General features: G+C 42.9%; 1 protein-coding gene across 2 annotated transcripts; it reads left to right on the top strand.

Annotated features, from left to right (window-relative positions):
• The first annotated feature begins 6494 nt into the window (after positions 1–6494).
• On the top strand, positions 6495–10365 carry Mup5 (major urinary protein 5). Of its 2 annotated transcripts, none has more exons than XM_039109478.2 (7): positions 6495–6830; positions 7139–7272; positions 7502–7575; positions 8307–8417; positions 8765–8866; positions 9034–9079; positions 9837–10365. In XM_039109478.2, the coding sequence occupies exons 1-6, from the start codon at positions 6603–6605 to the stop codon at positions 9057–9059; spliced, it is 675 nt and encodes a 224-aa protein (XP_038965406.1). In that variant the 5' UTR covers positions 6495–6602; the 3' UTR covers positions 9060–9079; positions 9837–10365. The 2 variants fall into 2 exon arrangements, with proteins under 2 accessions (XP_038965406.1, NP_976070.2); NM_203325.2 differs by having other exon boundaries at positions 6693–6830; positions 9912–10095.
• Positions 10366–26137: the final 15772 nt, after the last annotated feature.

Below are 26137 nucleotides of genomic sequence, written 5' to 3'. Positions count from 1 at the left end.
GGCTTAGGGTCTCCAACTGCCACATAACTCGCTTTAATTTAAATCTCCACATGAAAGAACACACAACACAATAACCTCTGATCCAATTGATAAGATATAATTGCCCACCTAAACATACAAAGCCCTGTCCACATCCATCTCTTAAGAATATTCATAACTTGTAAATGTGCAGAGAGGAATCTTCACATCAGCCTCCATATTCTCTGTGCTGCTTCCTCTGCCTCACTCCAGTCTCCTCCTCTCTCTAAAACTTTTCTCCCCTCATCCCTCCTTCTCATCCAATGGCAGGCCTCATTCTATCTTGTACCTGCCTTCACCTGTGTGACATCCCACACAACAGACTTTCCAAAGAGCCTCTAAGTTTCCACTTCAACCCACAACCTACCATTCTCTGAAAAAGAGTTTAAAACACAAAACCAAAAATCACCCCTGGACTAGATATGGGCAATGACACAAGACAATACAGCCTGTAAAAACCAGATTCTCCCTCTATCCAACACTGAGCGAGCAAACTTTAAGCAATTTTCACTAAGTTCAGATGCTAAAAAGATTCCCTTTGTTACCGACTCATATTTATCCAGAATCTGAGCACATCTTGGTGGCCACGGTGTCTTTATTGATACTCATAAGATCAACGCAGACAGTGTTTGTCTTCTGAGCATCCGTTGATGGTTTAGGACTCATAAGGGTGTCTGTGTGACAGAGTCTGGCCCTCGGGGTCATGGATTAATATTGCTTAAAAGCCAACAGTAGAGGCTTTGAAGAAGTCATCCAGGGTTAAGAACTTGGGGTAGTGGGCAGAGTTTATTTGAGCAATACATGGAAATTAAATGAAGCAAATATAGATAACTATCAGTTCAAAGGATAAATTCAAAAGTAAGTTAGAAAATGTTGCAAGACAATGGGATGAGAACAGGACATTACAATTCACTGGGTGAAAAAGCAATGTCAGAGTTTAGAACAGTAGATTCTCCCTGTGTAACTACCTCAAGTGGCAACCAAATTCTACACCTCCAGAAACTACCGAAAAAGGACAAACTCAACTGATAATGATGTAATATAATTTACATTACAGAAGGAGGAAGCAAAGATTAGAGCCCCTCTCTTTCATTCTATAAGTTCTGTCCCTTTGGAGAACTCTGACTAATAAAGATTTTAGTAACAGAAGAGGTTCTAGCACAACAGTAGGTCTGCAAGTGCTGTCCTTGACCTGTCCAGCTCAGCGCTCTGTCCTATCCCCAGCTCTTCTACAAGAGTCCCCGAGCTCGGCCTGATGTTTCACTGTGTGTGTCTGCATCTGTTTCCATTCAGTGCTGGATGAAGCCTCTCAGGGGACAGCTATGCCAGGCTCCTGTCTCCAGGCATAGCAGAGTATCAGTAAGACTGTCAGGGGTTGACTCTCAATTGGAATGGATCTCAAGGTGGGCAGTCATTGGTCGGGCATTCCCTCAAACTCTGTTCCATATTTGTCCCTGAACATCATGGAGGCAGGACAAATTTTGGATTTTAGGTTTTGTAGGTGGATTAATGTCTGCCTCCCTCCACTGGAAGTACTGCCTGGCTGTAGGAGATGGCCACTTCAATCTCCATATTCCCTGCTAGTAGGAGTCTAAGGTAGGTCATCCCTATAGCCTCCCCAGAGCATCCCTTATCCTAGATCTCCAGCTAGTTCCAGAATTGCCCCCCACCAGTTTCTGTTCTCACACCCAGACCTCTCCAGCACCCTCTCCCCACACCTGATCCCTGTCACATTCCCCTCCTCACCCCCTCTCCCACCAATCTCCCTTTGATGACTATTTTGTTTCCTTCTGAGTGAGATTCATGAATCCTCCCTTGGGCCCTCCTAATTACCTTTGAGTCTGTGGATTGTAGTATGGTTATCCTGTACTTTATGTCTAATGTCTACTTATAAGTGACTAGATACCATGCGTATCTTTCTGGATCTGAATCACCTCACTCAGGACGATATTTTCTAGTTCCATACATTGGCCCGCAAATTTCACGATGTCTTTGTTTTTAATAGCTGAATAGTATCTCATTGTCTACATGTACCACAATTTCATTTCTCCATTCAGCAGTTGAGGAACATCTGGGCTATTCCCAATTCCTGGCTACTACAAATAAAGCTGCTATGACCACAGCTGAGCGAGTGTCTTTGTGGTAGAGCGGGGTATGTTTGGGGCATATAGCTGAGACTTCAGGTTCATTTCCAATTTTCTGAGAAACTGCCAAATTGATTTCCAAAGTGGTTGTTCAAGTTTGCACTCCCACCAGCAATGGGTGAATATTCCCTTTCCCCACATCTTCACCAGCATGTTCTGTTACCTCAGGTTTTGATTATAGCCATTCTCATTGGTGTATGATGGAATGTCGGAGCCATTTGATTTGCATTTCCTGAGGACTGAGGACTCTCAAAATTCCATTAAGTGCTCTCAGCTATTCCAGATTCCTCTGTTGAGAATTCTCTGTTTAGCTTTGTAGCCCAGAGTTATTGGTGTTCTTTGGGAATTCGTCTCCTGTTCCAATGTGTTCAAGGAAGTTCCCCCACTTTCTCTTCTATTAGGTTCAATATGTCCGGTTTCATGTTGAGGTCCTTGATCGACTTGGACTTGGTTTTGTTCAGGGTGATAGATATGGCTCTATTTGCATTTTTCTACATGCAGACATTCAGTTAAACCAGCACCATTTGATTGAAGAGGCTTCTTTTTTCCATTGTATGATTTCGGCTTCTTTATCAAAACTCAAGTGTTCATAGGTGTGTGTGTGTGTGTGTGTGTGTGTGTGTGTGTGTGTGTGTTTGTGTATGTATGATTTGCAGACCTTTGATTTTATTCCATTCATCAACTTGTCTGTCTCTGTAACAACACGATGTAGTTTTTAGTATTATTGGCTCTGTACTGCAGCTTGAAATCAGGATGGTGATTCCTCCAGACATTCTTTTATTGTTCAGGATTGTTTTGGTTATCCTGGGTTTTTGGTTTTCTATTTGAGGTTGATAACTGCTCTGTAAAGGTCTGTAATGAATTGCGTTGGAATTATGGTGGCTGTTGCCCTGAACTCAGAGATTGCTTCGGGCATTAGGGCCATTTTGGCTGTGTCAATCCTACTGACCCATGAGCATGGGAGTTATTTCGATCATCTGATAACTCCCTTGATTTCTTTATTCAGGGACTTGAAGTTCTTGTCATACAGGTCTTTCACTTGCTTGGTTAGAGTTACACCACCATAGTTTGCATTATTCATGGCTAATGTAAAGGTTGCTGCTTCCCTAATTTCTTTCTCGGCCTGTTTATTGTTGTATAAAGGAGGGCTACTCATTTATTCTGAGTTCATTTTTTCTCTGGCCACTTTGCTGAAGGTGTTTATCAGCTGGTAGAATTTTGGGAGTCACATACGTGTACTATCACATCATCTGTGAATAGTGATACCTTGACTTCTTCCTTTCCAATTTGTTCCCCTTTGATATCCTTTAGTTGTCTTAGTGCTCGAGGTAGAACTTCTTCCAAGCACTATGTTAAATTGATAGAGAGAAAATGGGCAGCCTTGTCTTATCCCTGATTTTAGTGGAACTGCTTTATATTTTTCTTTATTTTTTTTTTGATGTTGGCTTTTGGCTTGCTGTATATTGTTTTTATTTTGTTTAGAAATGCACCTTATATATCGGATCTCTCCAAGACATTTAATATGAAGGAGTGTTGTATTATGTCAAAGACTTTTTCTGCATCTAGTGAATTAATCATGTGATATTTTTCTTTTAGTTTGTATGTACAGTGGATTGCATTGATGGATTTCTGTACATTGAACCATCCCTCTATCCCTGTGGTGAAGTCTACATGATCATGGTGAATAATGTTTTTGATGTGTTCCTGGATTCATTTTGCAAGCATTTTATCGAGAACATTTGCAACAATGTTCATAGTGGAAATTGGTCTGAAGTTCTCTTTATTTATTGAGTCTTTGTGCGGTTTAGGTATCATTGAATTCTAGAAAGTGCTTAATTTATTTCTTTATTTCCAGCGGCTCGACCATGGAACTGAGGGTCCGGGGGAGGGCAGCACGCACTCAGGGCAGTATTTTGTTAAGAATGTGTTTGTACAGATTTTCATGTTTTATTTCTTTGTCATGGAGTATCAGAACGATTAAGAGACTATCAGTGGTTGACATATTTAACTTTTGAGATATCAAAGGAATGTCCCTTGAAGGAACATCATAAAATGTATAATGCGTTTATGCTTGTAAGAGGGATGCTTACTTCACGCTGTGTACAATTATGACTCTGTTAAACACATAACACCTTTGAGGCTGTACATGGGGTAGTTACACAGGCATAGTTATGACCTGGCTATTAATTCCATCTGAAAATGAAGCATGACAAAGAGATGTGATTGTGTGTCACATTGATCAGGGGTGGGCTTGTAATGGTTGTTCTTGGTTGTCAATGACATCCAGAATTAACTAAACCTTAACAGCCAATGCACATGTGAGAGAGTGGTTCAGTCAATTGAAGATGGAAAGACCTACTTTTCATCCAGGTGTTTTTGGGGAGGGAAGGTCCACCTTGAAACTAGGTCACCCCCTCTGCTGACGGCTTACATATAAGATGGGGAAGAAGGAAGATCCCTCCCTAGAACCTCCTCTTACTCTGGCCATCAGGTCCATTCCTTTATGAGTGTTAGGGCCTACTTTGGAATTCTGACATACACTGAAAAACAGCTATGACATCCAACTTTGTGGATTAAACAACTCCTGAATTCTTGGACTTTATGTTAATAGATTACCTGAACTACAGTCTGTAGACCGTTCTCATAAACTAATCACACACACACACACACACACACACACACACACACACACACACACACACACACACATTGTAAGTTTTATTCCTCTAGGGAACCCCACTTAATACAATACCACAAAGACACTTACATTTGATTTGTATTGGGTAAGAAGTAATGAAAGCATTCGCAAAAGGTCGGGAACAGAGAAAAAGTGCTAAGACAAACTCACAAGAAAGGACCAAGAACAGTTTCCTATGGAGAAAGACCTCCGACTATCTAACAAACTCCGGTAAAAGGAATGAACTTTATAAACAGGGGTATAGGCCACTGCTGGTGAATGGTGACTTTGTCACCATGACACCCTCATTCAATCCTCAGCACCCAAAAAACAAAAGAACAGAATGTAACTCAGAGGTTACAAGACCAGTAACCAAGGCTTATAGTTGAAACATTAGCCTGAAACATTTGTAATGAAAGATGAGATTAATATTTTAATGTAGATTAAAAATGGATCCTTTGGAGCTGGAGTTACAGATGGTTGTGAACCACCATGTGGGTGCCATGTACCAAACCTAAGTCCTCTGAAAGAACAGCCCTATGCTTTTAACCGGTGACAAAGCTCTCCAGTCCTGACTTGTCTAGTTAGACGGTTTTTAGTTTTATTTTATGTGTATAAGTATTTTGGCTGCATGTATGTCTATTCACCACATATACAACTCGTGCCTGAAGAGGTCAGAATAAGGTGTCCTATCTATTGAAACTGGAGGTATAGATGGTTGCGAGCTATCCTGTGTATGCCGGAAACTGAACTCAGGTCCCCTGTGAGGGCATCGATCGCTCTTACCCACTGAGCTATCTCTCCAGGATCGACTTTTCTATTTTTAAAAAGGACGATAATGAGTACAAGTTTTGTGCTCCAACTCTCCAGCTACTGGCTGGAAATTATAAGCACAAACCTAAGAGAGACCTAACATGCATAAAGGAAGCCCCAGCAATGAGGCTGTAGGATACAGCGCAACACTGAGGTTGGCCAGTAGGGGGCAACCCTACACATTGCTGCACTGGCTCTGTGAACCCCCTGCATAGATTTCTTGGTGTGGTTAAGATTCCTACTCTTGGGGCTGGGGATTTAGCTCAGTGGTAGAGCGCTTACCTAGGAAGCACAAGGCCCTGGGTTCGGTCCTTCCTGATAATCTTTTTAAATAACGATTTATTATTTTTATGCATATGTGACTGAATGAGTGAGCTCATATGTACCACATGTGTATAGGAGATCACAAGGACCAAAAGAGGGTCATTTCCTGTGACTGGAGCTAGAGTCAGTTTGAGATGCCATGTGAGTGCTAGGAATTGAACCTGGGTCCTCAGCAAGAAAAGGTTTCAAAGAATCTGACTCCTTCTTTTACATCCTTCTGACTTTCTTGGCCCCAGGTGTGTGCATGGTACACATGCAAAACCAATGCTCATACACATGAAATGTGAATGTTTTCAAAGAAAACCCAAGTAATTCAGCTTCTTCCACACTCCACTCACGTCTTGAAGCAAAGATTCTCTCCATGCTTGACCTTCCAGTTCAGTACCCGCCCATTCCATAACTGGCTTTCTGATTCCAAGTCAGATCCAAAGGTGCATCTGGTTCCGGATGGCAGCCCTCTAGAACACCCACTGTTTCTCTTGGGAATATGTTTTGCGAAATGTATGAGTGATAGAATCAATCCATAGGAGATGACGTTGCCAAGTTTGAAAAGGGCAGGAACAATCCTTGGCTTCACATCAGTACATGAGAAAACATTCCACAAAGCCTGAGGGAAGGAGGCCCATATGAGAAGAAAAAAAAAAACACTCGAACCCAGAGAGAATATAAAGACGAGCAAAGTGCTGGAGGTGGAGTGTGGGTACCATCAGCAGAGAGATTGTCCCGACAGAGAGGCAATTCTATTCCCTACCAACATGAAGCTGTTGCTGCTGCTGCTGTGTCTGGGCCTGACCCTGGTCTGTGGCCATGAAGAAGAAGCTAGTTTCGAGAGAGGGAACCTCGATGTGGACAAGGTATGCTCAGGGAATAGTAACTTCTGTCTCAGAAAGTGTTTTGGAGAACTCTTGAAGCCAAGCGGGTCCTCTGAGGGGATGGGTACAGTGGCCTGTTCTATTAGACAAAGGAATGGCTTCAGACCTTGAAGTAAGACCAGTTGTATGCTATTCAGATCTAACAAGATTTGGGGACCTCTGCTCTCACTGAGAGGCAGGGACAGAATGTTAGGTACTGTGACAACTCTATCAAGCCAAATTCAAGAAGAAACACGTCCATGCGGTATTCCTACCCACTTCTCCCTTAAGCATTTTCTTATCCATTACAGCTCAATGGGGATTGGTTTTCTATTGTCATGGCCTCTGACAAAAGAGAAAAGATAGAAGAGAATGGCAGCATGAGAGTTTTTGTGCAGCACATCGATGTCTTGGAGAATTCCTTAGGCTTCAAGTTTCATATTAAGTAAGTGAGCTGTCTGCCCTTAGCTGAGGGAGAAGAAATAAGAGCAAATTCGTAATTACTAAAGTATCAGACAGAAACAAAATAACCTTTAAAAAAAGCCATTTTGCTAATTTTGCAAAAATATTCAAAAGGTAAATGGAATCAGAAACTGGAGATACCTATAGAGTAGAGGGTGAAGAAGCCAGCCAGATCAAAAATCCCCTAAGCATCAGCTTTCTCTGTTTTACAGGGTAAATGGAAAGTGCAGGGAACTCTATTTGGTTGCCTACAAAACGCCAAAGGATGGCAAATATTTTGTTGAATGTAAGTACATACAAGGTCTATACGTCTATCCACAAGGATTTAGTAAACCCTACCAACTTTATCGTGTGTATATGTGTGTGTGTGTGTGTGTGTGTGTGTGTGTGTTTGTGTGTGTGTGCGTGTGTCTGTCTGTGTGTGTGTGTGTGTGTGTGTGTGTGTGTGTGTGTGTGTGTGTTGCTGGGGATTCAACTCAGGAACTTGCACCTCCCAGTCAAACTTTCTACTAGGGAACTCACCACAACCCCTTGTAGAATCTCAAGCACTTCCTGACATGGTTGATTTAGCCAGGGACATGGGGGCCATCTAGTAGTTAGAACCCTGTGGCAGGCAAGGGGGATAAGTATGGTGAGGTGGAATCTGATACTGTGCGGTAGCTAGCACCGGTGCACATTGATCAGGATGTAGCCATGTGAGAAAGCAGACTTATGAAAGATAGACGTGTGGCTTGAAGGTGCTGAGAGAGGCAGGTGAGCCTCAGAGAGGATGAGAGAAAGTGAGTCGCTGCTGTGGCTAAGTGTTGTCTAGTGGGTGTCGTCCCAGGACCCCTTCCTTAGAAGTTACTTCATCAAGTCCAGAAAGCTACAGATGGGAAGCAGCAGACATCCCTGCCCCCCATCTCTTCCAGGATATATACTCTAATGATTTTCATCTTTGGAGTAGAACAGGTAAAGGGTTTACATAATTACTTGCAGACCAGAGAATTTCTGAGCTGTGTCCCATGTCCTCCACAGATGACGGAGGGAATACATTTAATATACTTAAGACAGACTATGACAGATATGTCATGTTTCATCTCGTTAATTTCAAGGACGGGGAAACCTTCCAGCTGATGAATCTCTTAGGTAAAGTATTTCCACAAGGACACGGATCTTGGGGTGGGAAAACAGGAAGGAAACTCTAGCTTTAATATGGTCTTCCCAGCTTGGTCCTGCCTCTCCCTCACTTCCTGAAGGTCGACGATGTTCACCTGTACGCTGCCTCAAGCACAGTGATGGGCACACTCTGAAATCTCTCCGTGTGCCAGAAGGCCATTCCGTGGGTGCCACATTCAGGATAGATTGGACCCACACCTGTCAACCATGTCACCAGCCATTTTCTCAACCTTATGGGGGAGCCCCTGTCCCCTCACTTAGTTTTGTGGTCAATGCCTAGGACACAGCTCCTACACTCACTGCTGCTCTTTTCACAGGCAGAACAAAGGATCTGAGTTCAGATATCAAGGAAAAGTTTGCAAAACTATGTGTGGCGCATGGAATCACTAGGGAGAATATCATTGACGTAACCAAGACTGGTAGGTCAGGATTCACTTATTTTTCTCGTCCTGAATATTATATCATAGAAGAAATAAACCTGGGGGATTGGCTATCAGCCGTTTGTTGAAAGCTGGAGAGGCACCTCATTTCTTCGGGGAATAACGTGGACCTGGTACCTGAACACGTTCTTGTTCTCACCCTGCAGATCGCTGTCTCCAGGCCCGAGGTTGAAGAAAGGCCTGAGCCTCCAGGTGGGCAATCTCCAGTGAGAGCAAGGAGGGGTGGGCATGGACCAGGCCTTCCAAAACCGTTAGTATTGTGCACACAAATTATTATAAGAAGAATTTGATAAGGAGTCTTTGAGGAGAGCTTGAAAAATGACTTTGAATTATGTGGATTTGTGACTATCTGGTCCTATTTTGAGCTCTAAAGTAAAGTGACACAAGCACTTAGGCAAGAAAACAAGTGAGTGAGTTTTCCATAGTTGCTGGATGGTTGTGTAAAAAGGGCTCAGCAATGTGTTAATTGTCATTAAGAGTTAAAGTTTGAAACAGAAAGTAGCAGGATGCGAGTATGACTGCTCTTCAGAGTCTGTGGTCCCACTGCTTCCCACTCTGGAAAATAAGATCTTCATCTGAACTCCGTACAACCTTGGCTTCTTACCTGGAATTGGAGTTGCATGATCTCCACTTCTCTTCCAGTTTGGAGAGCAGACTCCTTTGACCCGTCTTTCCCATTTCCCAAGACTTCACTCAGATAATGTAGGAAAGTCTTTAAAAGTGGCCAAGGCTTTCACCATTATTCCTCGAGGCAATGACCATTCTTCAGAGCTTCTTATGTGGAAGGTTGTGGAACCAAGCCTCAGACCTTTCGTTACTTCATTTTTCATATGCCATCCATAAGGAAAGAGTAATTTATTCTATGCCTTTAATCCCTGTTTTCTGGCAAATAATGTTGATTAGATTGCAGGGCAAGATCTATTTCTTCATACTTTGTTCTACATCATAGAGTGCCTCTCTGTCCAGAAGTCAATCCAAGAAGTGCTTAATGGGTTCCTGTATTCTTTCTTCCTGGATTACTCAGTGCTGAGTGGAGACTTCTCACCAGGACTCCAGCATCACCATTTCCTGTCTATGGAGCATCCTGAGCCAAATTCTGCGATTTGATTTCCATCTTGTGTCACAGAAAAGTGCAATCCTGGTCTCTCCAGCGTCTTCCCTAGTTACCCAGGACAACACATCGAGAATTAAAAGCTTTCTTAAATTTCTCTTTGCCCCACCCATGATCATTCCGCACAAATTTCTTGCTCTTGCAGTTCAATAAATGATTACCCTTGCACTTAAATGTATGTCTATGTGTCCAGAGGGCTAACCCATGAGAGAAAGAGGGGACCTCCTTAGTCCTGTACCCAAGATCCTTCCTCATGTCCCAGAATCTAATCTGAGTCTCAGGATTTCACCACCTCTGGAGCCGTCCCAAGACCTGATGAATGCTCTCTAGGGCTCCTGCCTTAGAGGCTTTATAAGGACCATAGACGCATGAGACTTCCTGCACGATTATTCCATCCATAGACTATCTTTTCCAACAGATCGAGGAGAGACACATCTTTCTAAGGTTATGGCTGCTCAACATGGTTCAGATATGCCAGGGGTTGGGGGATGTCTGGTCATTAGAGGCCCAATGGATAAAGACAAAAGTTTGCCCAGCACCCCATAGCATCCTCTGGCCCCTAGATCAAGAGATTAATTTGGTTCAAGCTCAGGATCCTGAATCAAGTTCTTGCTGTGGTTTGCTATAATATGGTAAAACGCTGTTCAGAGAGCCAACCAATTTTGCTGAAATCTCTCTCTGTCTCTCTGTCTCCCCCACCCCTGCCACACTCCACATCATTTTCTGACCAAAGCCTCCTCAGTGGCTTCAGCCGCATCCATGCAATACTGTGCCTGGCTTTTCACTTTTAGTCTTGGCAAAAATTTAAGAGAAAAAAAAAACAAAACAAAAAAAAACAAAAACAAAAAACAAAAAACAAACCAAACAAACAAAAAAATCAAATTGTTCACAAGCTAAGCTATCCTTGAAAATACTTACAAAATTAGGTAAGAGTTCCAGTCCAGGACTCTGTGGAAGATAGAAAGTGGCCTGACAATGGTGCCATAAGTCTAAGGACCACAACCCAGAGAAGGTACAGACAAACTCGCTAGTCCCAGATCAACATGGCAGCTGGAGTTCACCCTAAAGCCTTCCCCCTTGGATACCAAACACTTTGTGGAAATGAAATGTGAAATAGTAGAAACATTCAAAGCCAAGGAAGAAAGAAACACCAGAGACAGAGCCAATCCCTTTGTAAAGAAGAAGAGAGGGAAGAGGTGAGGGTTGATACGGTAGAACTGGACAAGTCTCTGTGGACTGAATAAGAATGATAGGAGTCAGTAACGTTCATGGATGTGTCTGTGGCGTTTCCTCAGAAGGAATGGGAGCAGCTGGAACCTGGGCAGAGAAACGAGTACAAGGGTACAAGCTAGAGAACTGCAGCAATCCAGCCTCAATAGGTAAGGACAGTTCCCCACCACCCAGAACATGTTCCCTGCGGTCCCTTCTTCTTCAAGCCCTTCATGTTTCTCCTTGATGTTTTCTTGTTTTGTTTTGTTTTATTTTGGTAGTGGTGGTGATGGTGGTGGTTGTAGGTCAGGGAGTTTTGTTCTCTTTTTAGTACTGTTAGGGTTTTCAATCTCAGCCCATGCCTGGACAGAAAATACTAAGACACCATGGGTTCACGGGGCGAGGTTTAATGAGAGAAGAGTAGAAGAGAGGAAAGGTGGCCAAGTCATGGGCACATGGGGGGAAGGGGTGAGAAAAGAACAGAGAACAATAAAGTGCAAGAGGAGAAAGAGAGGGTAAGACGGAATAAGAGGTGGGGGGGGGCAAGCAGCTCCTTTTATAGTGTCAGGTATATATATGGCTGTTGCTAGGAAACTGTGGGGCAGAGCATACCTGGCTTCTGCCAAGTAGCTGTGGGGGTGGAACTTAGACAGAGTAGCAACAAGTGCTAGGAGTGATGCTTGTGCCATTGCCTCCAAAAGGGAAGGTGTATTTAAAAGGGTGGTTCATCGCATCCTTATTTTGAAACATAAGAAGTACATTAGCCTTGAAAGACCCTGGAGTAAAAAAGTTGGTGCTTGATTTCTGAAATGGTTGGTCCAACCCTCAGTGTCTAACATTTCTTATGAGCAGGAAATCATGATCCCAGACAAGGCCCAGTCTCTAAGTTGGATGGAGAAGAGGAGCGATGTTCTTCAGGAAAGGTGAATAAGGACAGCCCAAGTAGTCTGCACAGACTCAAGAAAACGGGAACCGGTGCAATAAGTCTTTAGTTTCTTGGTGGTAAGCTTGGAATTCTTCAAAGAGTAATTTGAAAACTTTCATTAGGGCTGGGGATACAGCTCAGAATAGAGAGTGATTTCTCACAAGGACCTAGATTGATCCCCAATATGTAAAAAAAATTTTTTTCTTAAAAGTGCCGGGTTTTTGTCTCTTAACCAGGAACTAGTAGAAACAATACCAGAATCTCCCACGAGAAAAGGAATTCACAGTACAGATGTTTTCTTACCTTGGAGATTCTAATTATCACCTTCTCCTGTAAACCTGTCCACATGAGCAGCTCGCCACAAGCTTTTATTTCATGGAGAAGAAAAGAATGGGTGAATGGAACCACTTAATTACTCCTTAAATCACTGCTTGGATGTGGTAGTTACCCGCTGTAGCGCACTTTCAAATGGTCAGAGAGAGTTGCCTGGCTCAGGGGTAGGCATGCATAAACTCTTTATAGAAGAGGTGCAGCAATTCCAAATGCCATGCTACAGGGTAGACTGAGATTCATGGTCTTCCATAAGGAGCAAGAGTATAGTCAGTCACCATTCTGACAGTGGTAGGGAGAAAGCTGAAATCCAGGGCTCAGTAGCCTGAGGTCACCTCCCTCACCTAGCCCTTTCCCTACTGTATACTTATTGCTTAGCCTCCAGAAGACTCTTCAATGTTCAATCTCGTTCCTCTTCACCATATTTAAAAAAGAATCCTCAATTTTCCCTGTCCTCTCCCTGCACACCAGTTCCCTAATTGTCATATTTTCTCATAATAAATTTAGACATTCTTAGATCAGTCTCTTTTCTGCATCTCTGGAGATGGTGGACACTCCTAATAATTTTGTTTCCTTCCATTGCCTACAAAACTCCTCATACCCCTGCTCTGTAAGTGTCCATCCGTCCTTAGTCCCTGGGATGATTTCAATGAGATATCCCCCCATAGTCTCAGGCATTTGAGACATCACCCAGTTGGTGGGTGTTTTCATTAGGGCTGGCCCAACTGCGTTTGTGCCACACACAAAGGTATGGCCTGTTTCCTACTTACAGTTCAAGATGTGACTTTCAGCTTCCTGCTCTGTGACGGGCCCTTGCTGCCATGCCTCCCTGTCATGACTGTAGAGAGAGAGATATCTCTCTGTAACCATCTGCCCCCTGTTGTCACTGTCATGGCATTTTATCACAGCAATATGAAAGTAACTAATGCAATCACTCTATAGTTAACCTTCTTGCCCTCTAGTGCCCTTGTTAATGGCTGTCAACTTTAAGTTCTTGCTGTGTCTTTATTTTTTTCATCTTTATTAACTTGAGTATTTCTAATTTACATTTCGATTGTATTCCCCTTCCCGGTTTCTGGTCCAACATCCCCCTAGTCCCTCCCCCTCCTCTTCTATATGGACTTCCCCTCCCCATCCTCCCCTCATTACCACCCTCCCCCCAACAATCTCGTTCACTGTGGGTTCAGTCTTGACAGGAACAAGGGCTTCCCCTTCCACTGGTGCTCTTACTAGGCTATTCATTGCTACCTATGAGGTTGGAGCCCAGGGTCAGCCCATGCATGGTCTTTGGGTAGTGGCTTAGTCCCTGGATTTCTGTGTCTTTAAATGGATGAGTTATCAGCTCCCCTTACTTTGCTGATGGTTCCTTAATGTCATGTGTCCTGGTGTTCTAGTCCTCTATTGCATCTTTCCAAAAGATCTCCCAGTATGTAAATACAAGCTAATTTTTCTAGACTGGCAGCTTCTAGGTGGACATCTCCGACGTCTTTGTCATACCTTCTTATTGGAGTGTCTTGTAGGAAATTCAGCTATAGAAAGTCTCATATTTATTAGTCAGAGGCTCCCTTAACCCTCTCTGCTTTTGACCTGTGTTCCCTGATCCTATTGTCAAGTCCCATTTGTTGGTTTTTCTTAGTTGTCACTGACACTACACGAATCAGGCCTGTCTTATCTCTAAGACTAGTACTTAGGAGGGTTTAACGAGTCCACGTTCCCAGATTCTCGCAGTACAGATGTGTCACTCATAAGCATTACCTGCACTTGCAGGTCCCAGTGAGCCCATGCTTCAGTTTCTGAAGTGACATTTCGTTTCTCTTAAAATTCAGGTTCCAGTTGCTGTCTCAAATTAAGAAAATTATTTTTCTGAGAAGGGGGATACACACACCTCTGATCTTGGCACTTTGGAGGCTTAGGCAGAGAGATCTATGTGAGTTTGAGGCCAGCCTGGACTACAGAGTGAGTTTCAGGACAGCCAGGGCTATACAAAGAAATCCTGCCTTGAAAAACAAGAAAAAAGCAAGAAAGGAAGAGAAAATGATTTCAAAGTTAAGCAATTATTAGTGCCGTGGTATGATCTTGTCGAGTAGTAGGACTGTGATTCACAAAACCTTCATAGTGAAGTTGTCTTTTCATACTTTCTGTCTTTTGGGGGAGTGGATACCCATTGTGACAGCTCCATCCATCCCTGTAGGAAGTTGGTTATGGGGCTAGAGAGATGGCTCAGTTTGTAAAGTACTGGCCTCATGAGCATGACCCTGAGTTCAGCCCTTCAACCTCCATGTAAGAAGCTGTGTCTAGAGGTGCACACCTGTAATCTGGCACCAAGGCGGTGGAGACCGGAGCTGGGACTTGTTGGCCAGTGTGTCTAGCCAACTGGTGAGCTGTTTGGTGAGAAACCTTGTTGCAAACCTAAGATGAAGAAAACAGTCAGGAGTGGCTTGATGACAAACTGGCATGCACATGCATGGGCATGTGGATATGTGCACACATCCAGATGAACATGTGTACACACGGGCAAAGTTTGTTTTAATCTTACATGTCAAGAGAACGGTGTAAGTCTTGATTACTTCCTTTTAAGAAGGAAATTTGTCCCTGTCTTCCCCATCATCACTGGGTATCAGAAGATGGAGAGTCCTGCTGCCCAGAGAGTCCTGCTCATCTCTCTATCCCAGGGTGTGAGTCTTGAGTCACTGGGTGAAAGAGTGGCTCCAGTTCAGCTTTTCTGGACTCCCCCTTCTATGATATACAGATTTCCACCAAACACACACTCTCTCTCTCTCTCTCGCTCTCTCTCTATCTCTCTCTCACACACACACACACACACACACACATCACAAAGACACACATATGTATTTCTATTATGTAGCCCTGACTGGTCTGGAACTCTGCCTCATGAATGCTGGGATTAAAGATGTGTGATACTATAGTTTACCCCAAACCAGCATCTCCTAAATGCCCTCCATAAAAGCGAGAATTCCAGTCATCCATTCAGATGCTCCGATTTTCTGCATAGAAACTGGAGTGGCTATTCACTCTTACTATGTTACTCTCTTTAAATGTTTAAAACTCTTACCTCAGATGATTTCTCCATTCCATTTCTATGCAGAGAGCTGGTAAGGGAGTAGGCTGAGAGAAGTAGAGCGTTCCTAAATGTACATTTTTGAATTGGGCAATGTGTAGGAAAAAGAACATGAGCAAGTGTTCGGGCCATGAATCAACTTGAAACTGGCCATCACCTGTTGGAATGGTGACAGGATCAAAGGCATGCATTCCACAAGTCACTGGGAAAACAGGTGGACACCCCTTGTAAACCCAGATGGTAAAGCATCTCCCAAGTGAGTTGCTAGGCATTTCATGACTTTGCAAAAGCATCAGGGAACTTAGAAGAACCATGGAGTTGTTGGTTGTTAGTAAGAATGTCCTTGGTATGTTGCTCATGGAAGAGAAGGGAGGAGCAGTGCCCTTCGTAGCGCCCCAGTCATCTGCTGACTCTTCAGTTCTCCTTGGAAGATGTGTTCTGTTTTAGTTTATTTTAGGTAGCCTTAGTAAAATTAGAGGGATTTATTGAAGAGGCAAAAGTACACCTCTTACAACCCAAGGGTAGAGACTTTAGCCAGACTCCACGAGGAACAAGAACTGTCAACTTAGAGGTCACAGGGAAGTGAAATTATGCACACTATGTTCTTGAGAACAAGTAGTCCTACATTTCTGCTTCCCTCTGTGTGTGGGTAAGTAGGATAAGTATGGCTTTTATAACACTTACATCATGGCATCCTAAATTTAATCACAGTGGGGAGACTAGTAATGCTTTGCTATGTAGTCCCGGCTGACCTCAAATTTATGAAAAGTTATTTCAGCCTCCCGTGTACTGGGAATAATAGGCATGTGCCACCATACCTGGCATAACCACAAATCTGTTTTTTAACTTAATGCATTGTTTGTTCAATATTCCTTGTGTGTATTTCATCTTCTACCCTAAGGTTACAAGATCATGTTTCTAAGCAGCCAACTCTTTCAGTTGTCTTTTCCCTGGTTTACTGTAGCTTTCTTTCCATTTGGTCCAAGAGGACAGAGACAGTCCTTCCTGACACTTATTTTATTATTGGGATGTTAGGGTGGTACATATTCAACCCCACCAAGGAGGGCATCTCTTTAGGAAACTTATAACGAAGTTCATTGGGGGTGCAGAAACTCACAAGAATCTCTCATCAATTCTCTTCTAGAGGTCCAACAAGATGGTGCACAGACGGAGGGGAAGCAGAAATTCCAAAGGAAACTCACTACAGAAATGATATTCAGGAAGAAAACTTCAAATAGTAAGAAAAGCAGTGAGTGTACTTTGTTGGAGTAGAAAAATGACCATTCAAAACATGATCCTTCTGAAAAAAGATTGCATAAATCCAATTTGTATGGGAAGAACTTGAATCAGAATTTAGACTTACCCAGTCGGATTATAATCTCTGCGAAAAAGAAACCCGATACAACTTACGAATATAGGAAATCACTCAGCCATTCTGCATCCGATGTGAACAGAGATGAGATTTCAACTAGAAAGAAATGTGACAAGTCACCCAACAATAAATTGTTTGGTAAAGGTGACAAAAACCAAACAGGCAAGAAATGTGAGAAAGTATGCTGTCATAGCGCGTCCCATACCAAGGAAGACAAAATTCATACCGGGGAGAAACGGAAATCGCCCCGCCGTAGTCCATCTAAACCCAACAAGGCTCCAGGCTCTGGGAAACCTTATGAATGTAATCAATGTGGGAAGGTCCTCAGCCATAAACAGGGGCTCCTTGACCATCAAAAACTTTTAAAGACAGGGTACAGTGCTCCTGAAAAACAGTACTTGTGTTAACACACACACACACACACACACACACACACACACACACACCCATTTGGGAAAATGGTAATTAGAGCAACAAACAGTAAATTACAATAATTCATGAACTTTTTAGGCATGTGCTTAGCCACCACAATTAGTATTTAATTTGCATTTATGCTTACTGCATACTACCGCCTGTGTAAAATACAGGTGAGGGTATCCTCTGGTATCGTGTAGCTTTCTTTGTTAGTGTCTTTGTTAGCTTCTGAATTAATAGAAAACTCTGGGGAGTTGCTTTGTTTTGTTTTGTTTTGTTTGAGACAGAACAAACGGCCTGGAATTTTTTATGTAACCAGGCTGACCTGGAACATGTTATGTAGACCGGGATTGCCTTGAACTCACAGAGATGTGCCTGTCTCTGCCTCCCAAGTGCTAGAATTAAAGACTTCAATAGAAAGTCCTTGAGATCAGGAATCCAAGTAGGCACACTCTGTAAAATACAACTCTCAAGACAAAAGTTTAGAATCGAGATATCTTTTGGTTTGATTCTCCTGAATAAATTTTTCAGGCAGTCTACCTCTATCAAATCTGATCAGTATGACTCTGTGAGGTTTCCAGAGCCTAATCACACTTTTAAAAAAACACAAAGACAAAATATTTCTCCCAAAATACTGTGTTCCTTAGTCTGAAACCAGAAAAGCTTGTATCTTGCACTCTCTCCCAGAGTAATAATATAACCATAAAACTCAAAGTCACACCCATCATGAAGACTAAACAATTTTTTAAAAAGGAAGTAAGCTAAACAATGAGCCTGATAGGCTTTTGTACTCTGGGATATCAGGAAATTAACCCAAAATTCCCGTGGAGCCCACGTTAAGAGAAGCTGAGCTTCCTGTGGTGGTAGATATCAAAAGTAACCACAAACCCTTGCTAGCCGGCATCAATGAGCCATATGGCCTTTAGCGGGGTAATTCATAAAACAAACCAAATACGTTTTATCAATTCCAGTATCAATAAGCAACCCATCAAACCAGGAATTTAGCCCAAAATATCTCAATCTGTCAAACTCTCTACCCGGAGCCACAGATTTTTATTTTACCTTAATAACTTCTATAATATATGCCTGCATTCACTCTCCCTGGTGTTACAAACCTTAATCACAACTCTCTACTTCGAGGTAGTGACTAATTTTCCCCTATCTAAGTTCCGAACCATAGATGAAAATCACCACATGATTCGAGTAATCTCTTTCCTCTCCTTAAAACAAACTTAAACAGCTTCTATCAATTCTAATACCAATAAATAACTTAAAACTCAGGAATTCAACCCAAAATATATCCATCTGTTAAGCTCTCTACCTGGAGCCACAGATTTTTCCTTAACCTTAATAACTTCTAAAATATATGCCTGAATACACTCTCCCTGGTGTTACAGACATTAATCACAACTATCTACTTGGTTGTAGTGACTAATTTTTCCCTAAGTTCTGAACAGCTGGCAATGTGTTGTAGTGAAGGCTACTTGTTATATCGTTTAAGTACAGAAATCAGATTGTTGAACAGTGTACATAGTATGTTCTCACTGTGGACAAAGACTGTGTATGTGTGTCTGTCTTTTTATGCCTCTGTGTACATGTATATGCACTTATACCGATATATTTGTATATGAATAGACTTGGTTTGTTAACCTCGAAGAAAATAGTGGCTACCACTGAACACAGGAGTGCAGCATGGATGTCTGACATTTTTATCATGTACATGAGACTTATTCAAATATATATCACATTAAAATACTTTTATATGTACAAATTAACACAGTTTAAAAATACAGCCGAGTCTATTCCACAGTGCTATTTGACAAAGTGACCTGAGATTTATATACTCATTTATGAGCAACAAGTTTGAAGTATGGCATTAAACCTTGATATTCATGAAGACTTTCTTGTAGAACACAGATTTTGTTAATATGACTCATAATTGTAACTACTTTATTTCTCTTGTTTGCTATTAAAAACTAAGAATGGATTCTTGTTGAAGATGAGTTTCTATTTCATATTCAGAATGCTAATTCACAAGTGTCTTAGCCGAGGATTTCAGCTGTATTGCGACAAATGCCTCCACACCCTGTTCTTACCCAGAAGCAGATACCTCTGCTCACTCAGCTTCTCACAGAGTCTGCTTCAGAATGCTTGGCGGGGAAGCATTCCAGAAGGTTCTGTACAGCAGCATGATTCTGTTTTCAAGAGACCTGTCTGCCATTGCAAACCATTAGCTAGGTTCTATTGCTGATAAGACACCATGACTAAAAGCAAAGGGTTCATTTCATCTGGTAGCTTAGAGCTCACCATCCAGGGAATTCAGGGCAGGAACCAAGAGGTAAGAGGTCATAGAGGAGTACTGCTTACTGGCTTGCTTCTCATAGCATGCTCCACCTGCTTTCTTGTACATTAGGACTGTCAGCCCAGAGTGACCTCTCCAATAGTGAGCTAGGAAGCGTTCTCAAGCCAACTGTCAAATAAGAAAGTGCACCACAGGCTTTCCCACGTACCCTTCTAGCAGGAGCATTTTCTCAGTTGACATCTCCTCACACATCATAATCCCAACTCGGGAAACTGGTTTAAGATTATGTCTCTGAAGCAAGCTTACAAAATACACTCTTGGGCTGGAGATGGCTTGGTCATTAAAGGATAATCTCACAACCAGAGGAAGAAACATTCAGTTCCCAGCACCCACAGCAGTCTCTCCAGTCAAAACAAAGTGAAACAAAACAAGACAAAAACCGGCCCATCTCACCCCCTTCCCTGAAAAGAAAATATTCGATTGTCTGTAACCTTTTATATTCTCACAGCATATTCATTAAATCCCATCTCAAAACACCATGGCCCAGTCGTTAGAACTTGTCTAGTCCTGTTCCGTCCCCCTCAGTATTTTATCTACAAGCAGTGTAGCACAATAGTAGGCCCCAAACATAGGTGATTAAATACTTCATTCTGGTTCTTCCCAATGTGCTCATTTCAGAGAACAATGAGCATAAATATGGGCAAAGTCTGTGTGTTCACATGTGCATGCTTGTAATGGGGGATTATTGATTACCCTAGGAATATTGTGCTTTCATATCCAAATAATTGCTCTTCAGTGAAGAAAGTGGAATATGAGATCCATTGGCATTGGTAATTTCTCTCCAAGTGGAAGTCCGGCACTGTACACAGAGCTGCAGAAAGCCTGCATCTTTTTTTTTTATGTATGTGAGTACACTGTAGCTGTCTTCAGACACCAGAAGACGGCATCAGATCTCATTACAGATTGTTGTGAGCCACCATGTGGTTGCTGGGAATTGAACTCAGGATCTCTGGAATAGCAGTCAGTGTTTTTAACCGCTGAACCATCTCTCATCCCCAAGCCTGCATCTTTTTAGAAGGGTATCCTGAATGGTAGACATTAGTGTTTCGAGTCATTTTGTGTAGTAAAAATAAATTCTCTCTTTGGTGAATGAGAAGAAAAAGTAAGAGAACTAGATGTCAGGACTGAGGGTGGTTCAGTAGACACTGAAGTGTAAGGATACGGACCAGCAACTACATGGAAGGAAGGCCAGGCATGAACGCGTTGCACCAAATCCAGGTCAAGCATCAGAGAACTCCAGATTTCTCCCCACTATATCTAATTTTCAGAATTTAAGTGACTACTTCAATGAGCTAGAAAGAGGCTCTGCTTGGCCACAAATGTGCACTGTACTTGTGTCTGTCATATAGCAGTTTTCTTCAAACCAAAACTTCTGTTCTTCAGGGTTCTAAAGCATGTGCTCAGAGAGTCCTAAAGAAGAGCTCTTTAAGACTTAGGATGTAGGGCCTGGAGAGATGGTTCCAGTGAGCACTGGATTCTCTCCCACAGGATCTGGCTTTGATTCCCACACAGCAGGTCCTGGGGCCTACTAAGTCTGGGGACCTGTTCACTGGGAGCACATTATGATGTATTTGTGATTGATAAGCTGGACTCCAAGGTGCTTCTCACTAGAAGGGAGATACTCTTATCAGCCTGTATTGGCCCAAATGACCTTTATACTTTACAAATAGGAGGTCGGGTCAAGGAAGGAATGTGGTTGATGTGAGCCCACAGAGCAAGTTTAAGATATATTTGAAAAGAGAACCCAGAGGTTCTGAATTAGCCTTCATTTTATCTCCAAACACTTATGTCTGTAGTGGGAGTGTAAGAGGGCCCCAGATCCTATAACTCCATCCGTGATGGAGGTACCATTCAGGCTGTAAGCAGTGTGTAGACAGCACCGCCTGCCAGAACTCAGGGCCTAATCCATCTGAGTGTCTGTGTGTCTTTCTATGTGTCTCTGTCAGTTCTGTTTACCTGTAATGACCAGTGGATTCCTCTGCTATGAGAGCCCCTAGCTTAAGACCTATGCCCAATCCTGTTGGGGACCCAAATGCTTTGGGCTTTGCAAGGCCACCTAAACAAAGAAACATACACACACTCACACACACACACGCACTCGCAAGCACATGCACACACACACACACACACACACACACACATGCACACACATGCACACACGCACACACACCCTCCACGTGCCCCACTCAGGGAGCAGGAGCACTTGCTTCTTTTGTTGCTTGACTCTCAGTCTCAATCAATGTTGCTCCCTGTGTGGCGTGGGGAGAGGCCAGGCCTCTCATCCAGGGTACCTTTACTCTAAGCAGCATGAACACAGGGAGGAGGAAATAGCTACCTAAGGTGAGTCTCCCTCTGTTCCACCCATATCTGCTCTAAGCAGCTCCAGAGAAGCAGAAAAGTTCCCCTCAGCTGAGACTGAAGGAGAAGAGAAAGTTCTACTTTATGATTTATGTCGCCTTTTCAATCAATGATCTGTGTCTAAGAGTTTCATTGCTGTGAGGAGACATCATGACCAAGGTAACTCTAATACAGGAAAACAAGTAATTGGGGTAGCTTACAGTTTTAGAGATTTAGTTCATTATCATCACTGTCGGAAGCGAGGCAGCTTCCAGGCATGCATGGAAGAGTTGAGAGTTCCATATCTTGATCCAAAGGCAGCTAGGAAGAGACTGTATAACGTGGGCTGCCAGGAGGGGAGCTTGAGGATAGTAGCTCAAAGCCCACCCCCACAGTGATGAACTTCTGCCAACAAGGCCACACCTATTCTGACAAGGCCACACACCCTAATGTCACTTCCCAGGAGCCGAGCATATTTAAGCCAACACAATCCACTGTAACCTTAATTTTTTTCAAATCCTATTTTTAATGATGGTTCTTAAACGCTTTAACCTTCCTTATAACCCACCACCCACCAGAGGCAGTAAAAAGGAAAGGATATAAGGGAAGTAGACTTGTTTAGAAAAGTTCTTTGGAGCAACTCCAATCTGTGTTGTCCGGAAATTGGCATTTTAGTTCATGCATCATCAGCAGCAGCTCAATCCACGGGCAAACACTTAACAGATACACCAGTAGTCCATTTTGGTAGAATCCAGTTAGCAACAATGGGAACAACCTAGTGGAGACAGCCAGTCTTCAGCTTAGGATCCAGTCAGCAGGGGCCTACAGTAACACCAGAAGTTCTTGGCTGTGTGTGTCTCAGGGATGTGAAGATCAACAAAGCCTTGAGACCCACAAGCTTTGCACAGCTGTAACAATAAGTGAGGCTCTGTCTGTCACTCTGTGGTGTCCTATTTACACCCTCCAAGCATCATGTGTCCACCATGTGTCGTGCCTCAGCATGGGTCGTGACACTCAGCATGTGCATCCAATCAGCCTGAGTCCGCCAAGAAACTGCAGCACACCACTATTCTACCAGAAGGTTTTTGTGGATTTCTCTCTATGTAGTCCTAACAACTGCACCTCAACTATGCCATGTAAGGTGGACCAAAACATGCATGTTGTTAGAAAAGAATCCTTCATGGTGTGTCCTTTCCTGTGCTTGCTTTAGCAGAATATTGTCTCTCCTGGGTCTGCTTTGGCCAAATTACCTTCACGTGTTTGCCTTAGCAAAACACCATCCAACTGTGTTGCTGTAAAATTAGAAAAAAAGCTTTCTTTTACCCCATACTAGATACAGCACCAAACTGCCCCAAGATATCTGGTAGATATCTTCATCTCAGTCAGCAAAGCTTCTCACCTGCTCTGCTCCATCCCATACCACACTGCCTATGACTACTCTCTGAGCCTGGCAACAATCTCTCTACCCATCCAGTTCCCAAGGCAGGATGAACCAGGCCAGAAATATACATCCCAAGTCTGTGGCAGCTTAGTGTCTCCGGCTGCCACATAACTGTCTTCGATTTAAATATCCACATGAAAGAACACACAACACAATAACCTCTGATCCAATTGATAAGATACAATTGCCCACCTATACATACAAAGCCCTGTACACATCCATCCATTAAGAATATTCATAACCCGTAAATGTGCACAGAGGAATCTTCACATCAGCCTCCATATTCTCTCCGCTGCTTCCTCTGCCTCACTCCAGTCTCCTCCTCTCTCTAAAACTTTTCTCCACTCATCCATCCTTCTCATCCAATGGCAGGCCTCATTCTACCTTTTACCTGCCTTCACCTGTGTGACATCCTACACAACAGACATTCCAACAGCCTTTAAGTTTCCACTTCAACCCACAACCTACCATTCTCTGAAAAAGAGTTTAAAACACAAAACCAAAAATCACTCCTGGACTAGATATGGGGAATGACACAAGACAATACGGCCCGTCAAAACCAGATTCTCCCTTCTATCCAACACTGACCGAGCAAACCTTAAGCAATTTTACTAGGTTCACATGCTAAAAAGATTCCCTTTGTTACCAACTCATATTTATCCAGAATCTGAGCACATCTTGGTGGCCACGGTGTCTTTATTGATACTCATAATATCAACGCAGACAGTGTTTGTTTTCTGAGAATCCGTGAATGGTTTAGGACTCATAAGTGTGTCTGTGTGACAGAGTCTGGCCCTCAGGGTCATGGATTAATATTGCTTAAAAACCAACAGTAGAGGCTTTGAAGAAGTCATCCAGGGTTAAGAACTTGGGGTAGTGGGCAGAGTTTATTTGAGCAATTCGTGGAAATCAAATGAAGCAAATATAGATAACTATCGGTTCAAAGGATAAATTCAAAGTAAGTTAGAAAATGTTGCAAGACAATGGGATGAGAACAGGACGTTACAGTTCACTGGGTGAAAAAGCAATGTCAAAGGTTATAACAGTAGATTCCCTCTATATAACTACCTCAAGTGGCAACCAAATTCTACACCTCCAGAATCTACCAAAAAAGGACAAACTCAACTCTAAATGATGTAATATAATTTACATCACAGAATGGAGGAAGTAAAGTTTAGAGCCTATAAGTTCTGTCCCTTTGGAGAACCCTGACTAATAAAGATTTTAGTACCAGAAGAGGTTCTAGCACAACAGTAGGTGTGCAAGTGGTGTCCTTGCCCTGTGCAGCTTAGCGCTCAGTCCTATCTCCTGCTCTTTTACAAGACTCCCCGAGCTCGGCCTGATGTTTCACTGTGGGTGTCTGCATCTGTTTCCATTCAGTGCTGGATGAAGCCTCTCAGGGGACAGGTATGCCAGGCTTCTGTCTCCAGGCATAGCAGAGTATCACTAAGACCGTCAGGGTTGACACTCAAATGGAATGGATCTCAAGGTGGGCAGTCATTGGTCGGCCATTCCCTCAAACTCTGCTCCATCTTTGTCCCTGAACATCATGAAGGCAGGACAAATTTTGGGTTGAAGGTTTTGCAGCTGGATTAATGTCTCTCTCCCTCCACTGGAAGTCCTGCCTGGCTATAGGAGATGGCCACTTCAATCTCCATATTACTGCTAGTAGGCGTCTAGGGTAGGTCATCCCTATAGACTCCCCAGAGCCTCCCTTATCCTAGATCTCCTAGTTTCAGTATTACCTCCCACCAGTTTCTGTTCTCACATCCAGACCTCCCCAGCACCCTCTCCCCACACCTGATCCCTATCGCAGTTCCCCTCCTCACCCCCTCTCCCACCTATCTACCTTTGAAGACTATATTGTTTCCTTCTGAGTGAGATTCTTGAAGCCTCCCTTGGGCCCTCCTAATTACCTTTGAGTCTGTGGATTGTAGTATGGTTATCCTGCACTATGGCTAATGTCTACTTATAAGTGACTAGATACCATGCCTATCTTTCTGGATCTGAACCACCTCACTCAGGACGATATTTTCTAGTTCCATCCATTTGCCTGCAAATTTCACGAATTCTTTGATTTTAATAGCTGAATAGTATTTCATTGTGTAGATGTACCACATTTTCTTTTTTCCATTCATCAGTTGAGGAACATCTGAGCTATTCCCAATTCCTGGCTACTACAAATAAAGCTGCTATGAACACAGTTGAGCGAGTGTCTTTGTGGTAGAGTGAGGTATGTTTGTGGCATATAGCTGAGACTTCAGGTTCATTTCCAATTTTCTGAGAAACTGCCAAATTGATTTCCAAAGTGGTTGTCCAAGTTTGCACTCCCACCAGCAATGGGTGAATATTTCCTTTCCCCACATCTTAACCATCATGTGCTGCCATCTCAGTTTTTTATTATAGCCATTCTGATTGGTATAAGAAGGAATCTCAGAGTCATTTGATTTGCATTTCCTGAGGACCGAGGACTCTGAAAATTCCCTAAGTGCTTCTCAGCCTTTCAAGATTCCTCTGTTGAGAATTCTCTGTTTAGCTCTGTAGCTCAGAGTTATTGGCGTTTTTTGGGGTTTTGTCTCCTGTTCCAATGTGTTCAAGGAAGTTCCCCACTTTCTCTTCTATTAGGTTCAGTATGTCCGGTTTCATGTTGAGGTCCTTGATCCTCTTGGA

The sequence above is a fragment of the Rattus norvegicus genome, chromosome 5 (assembly GCF_036323735.1).
Source record: "Rattus norvegicus strain BN/NHsdMcwi chromosome 5, GRCr8, whole genome shotgun sequence".
In the NCBI taxonomy this organism is placed as follows: Eukaryota; Metazoa; Chordata; class Mammalia; order Rodentia; family Muridae; genus Rattus; species Rattus norvegicus.
This window is presented reverse-complemented; position numbering and strand designations above follow the sequence as displayed.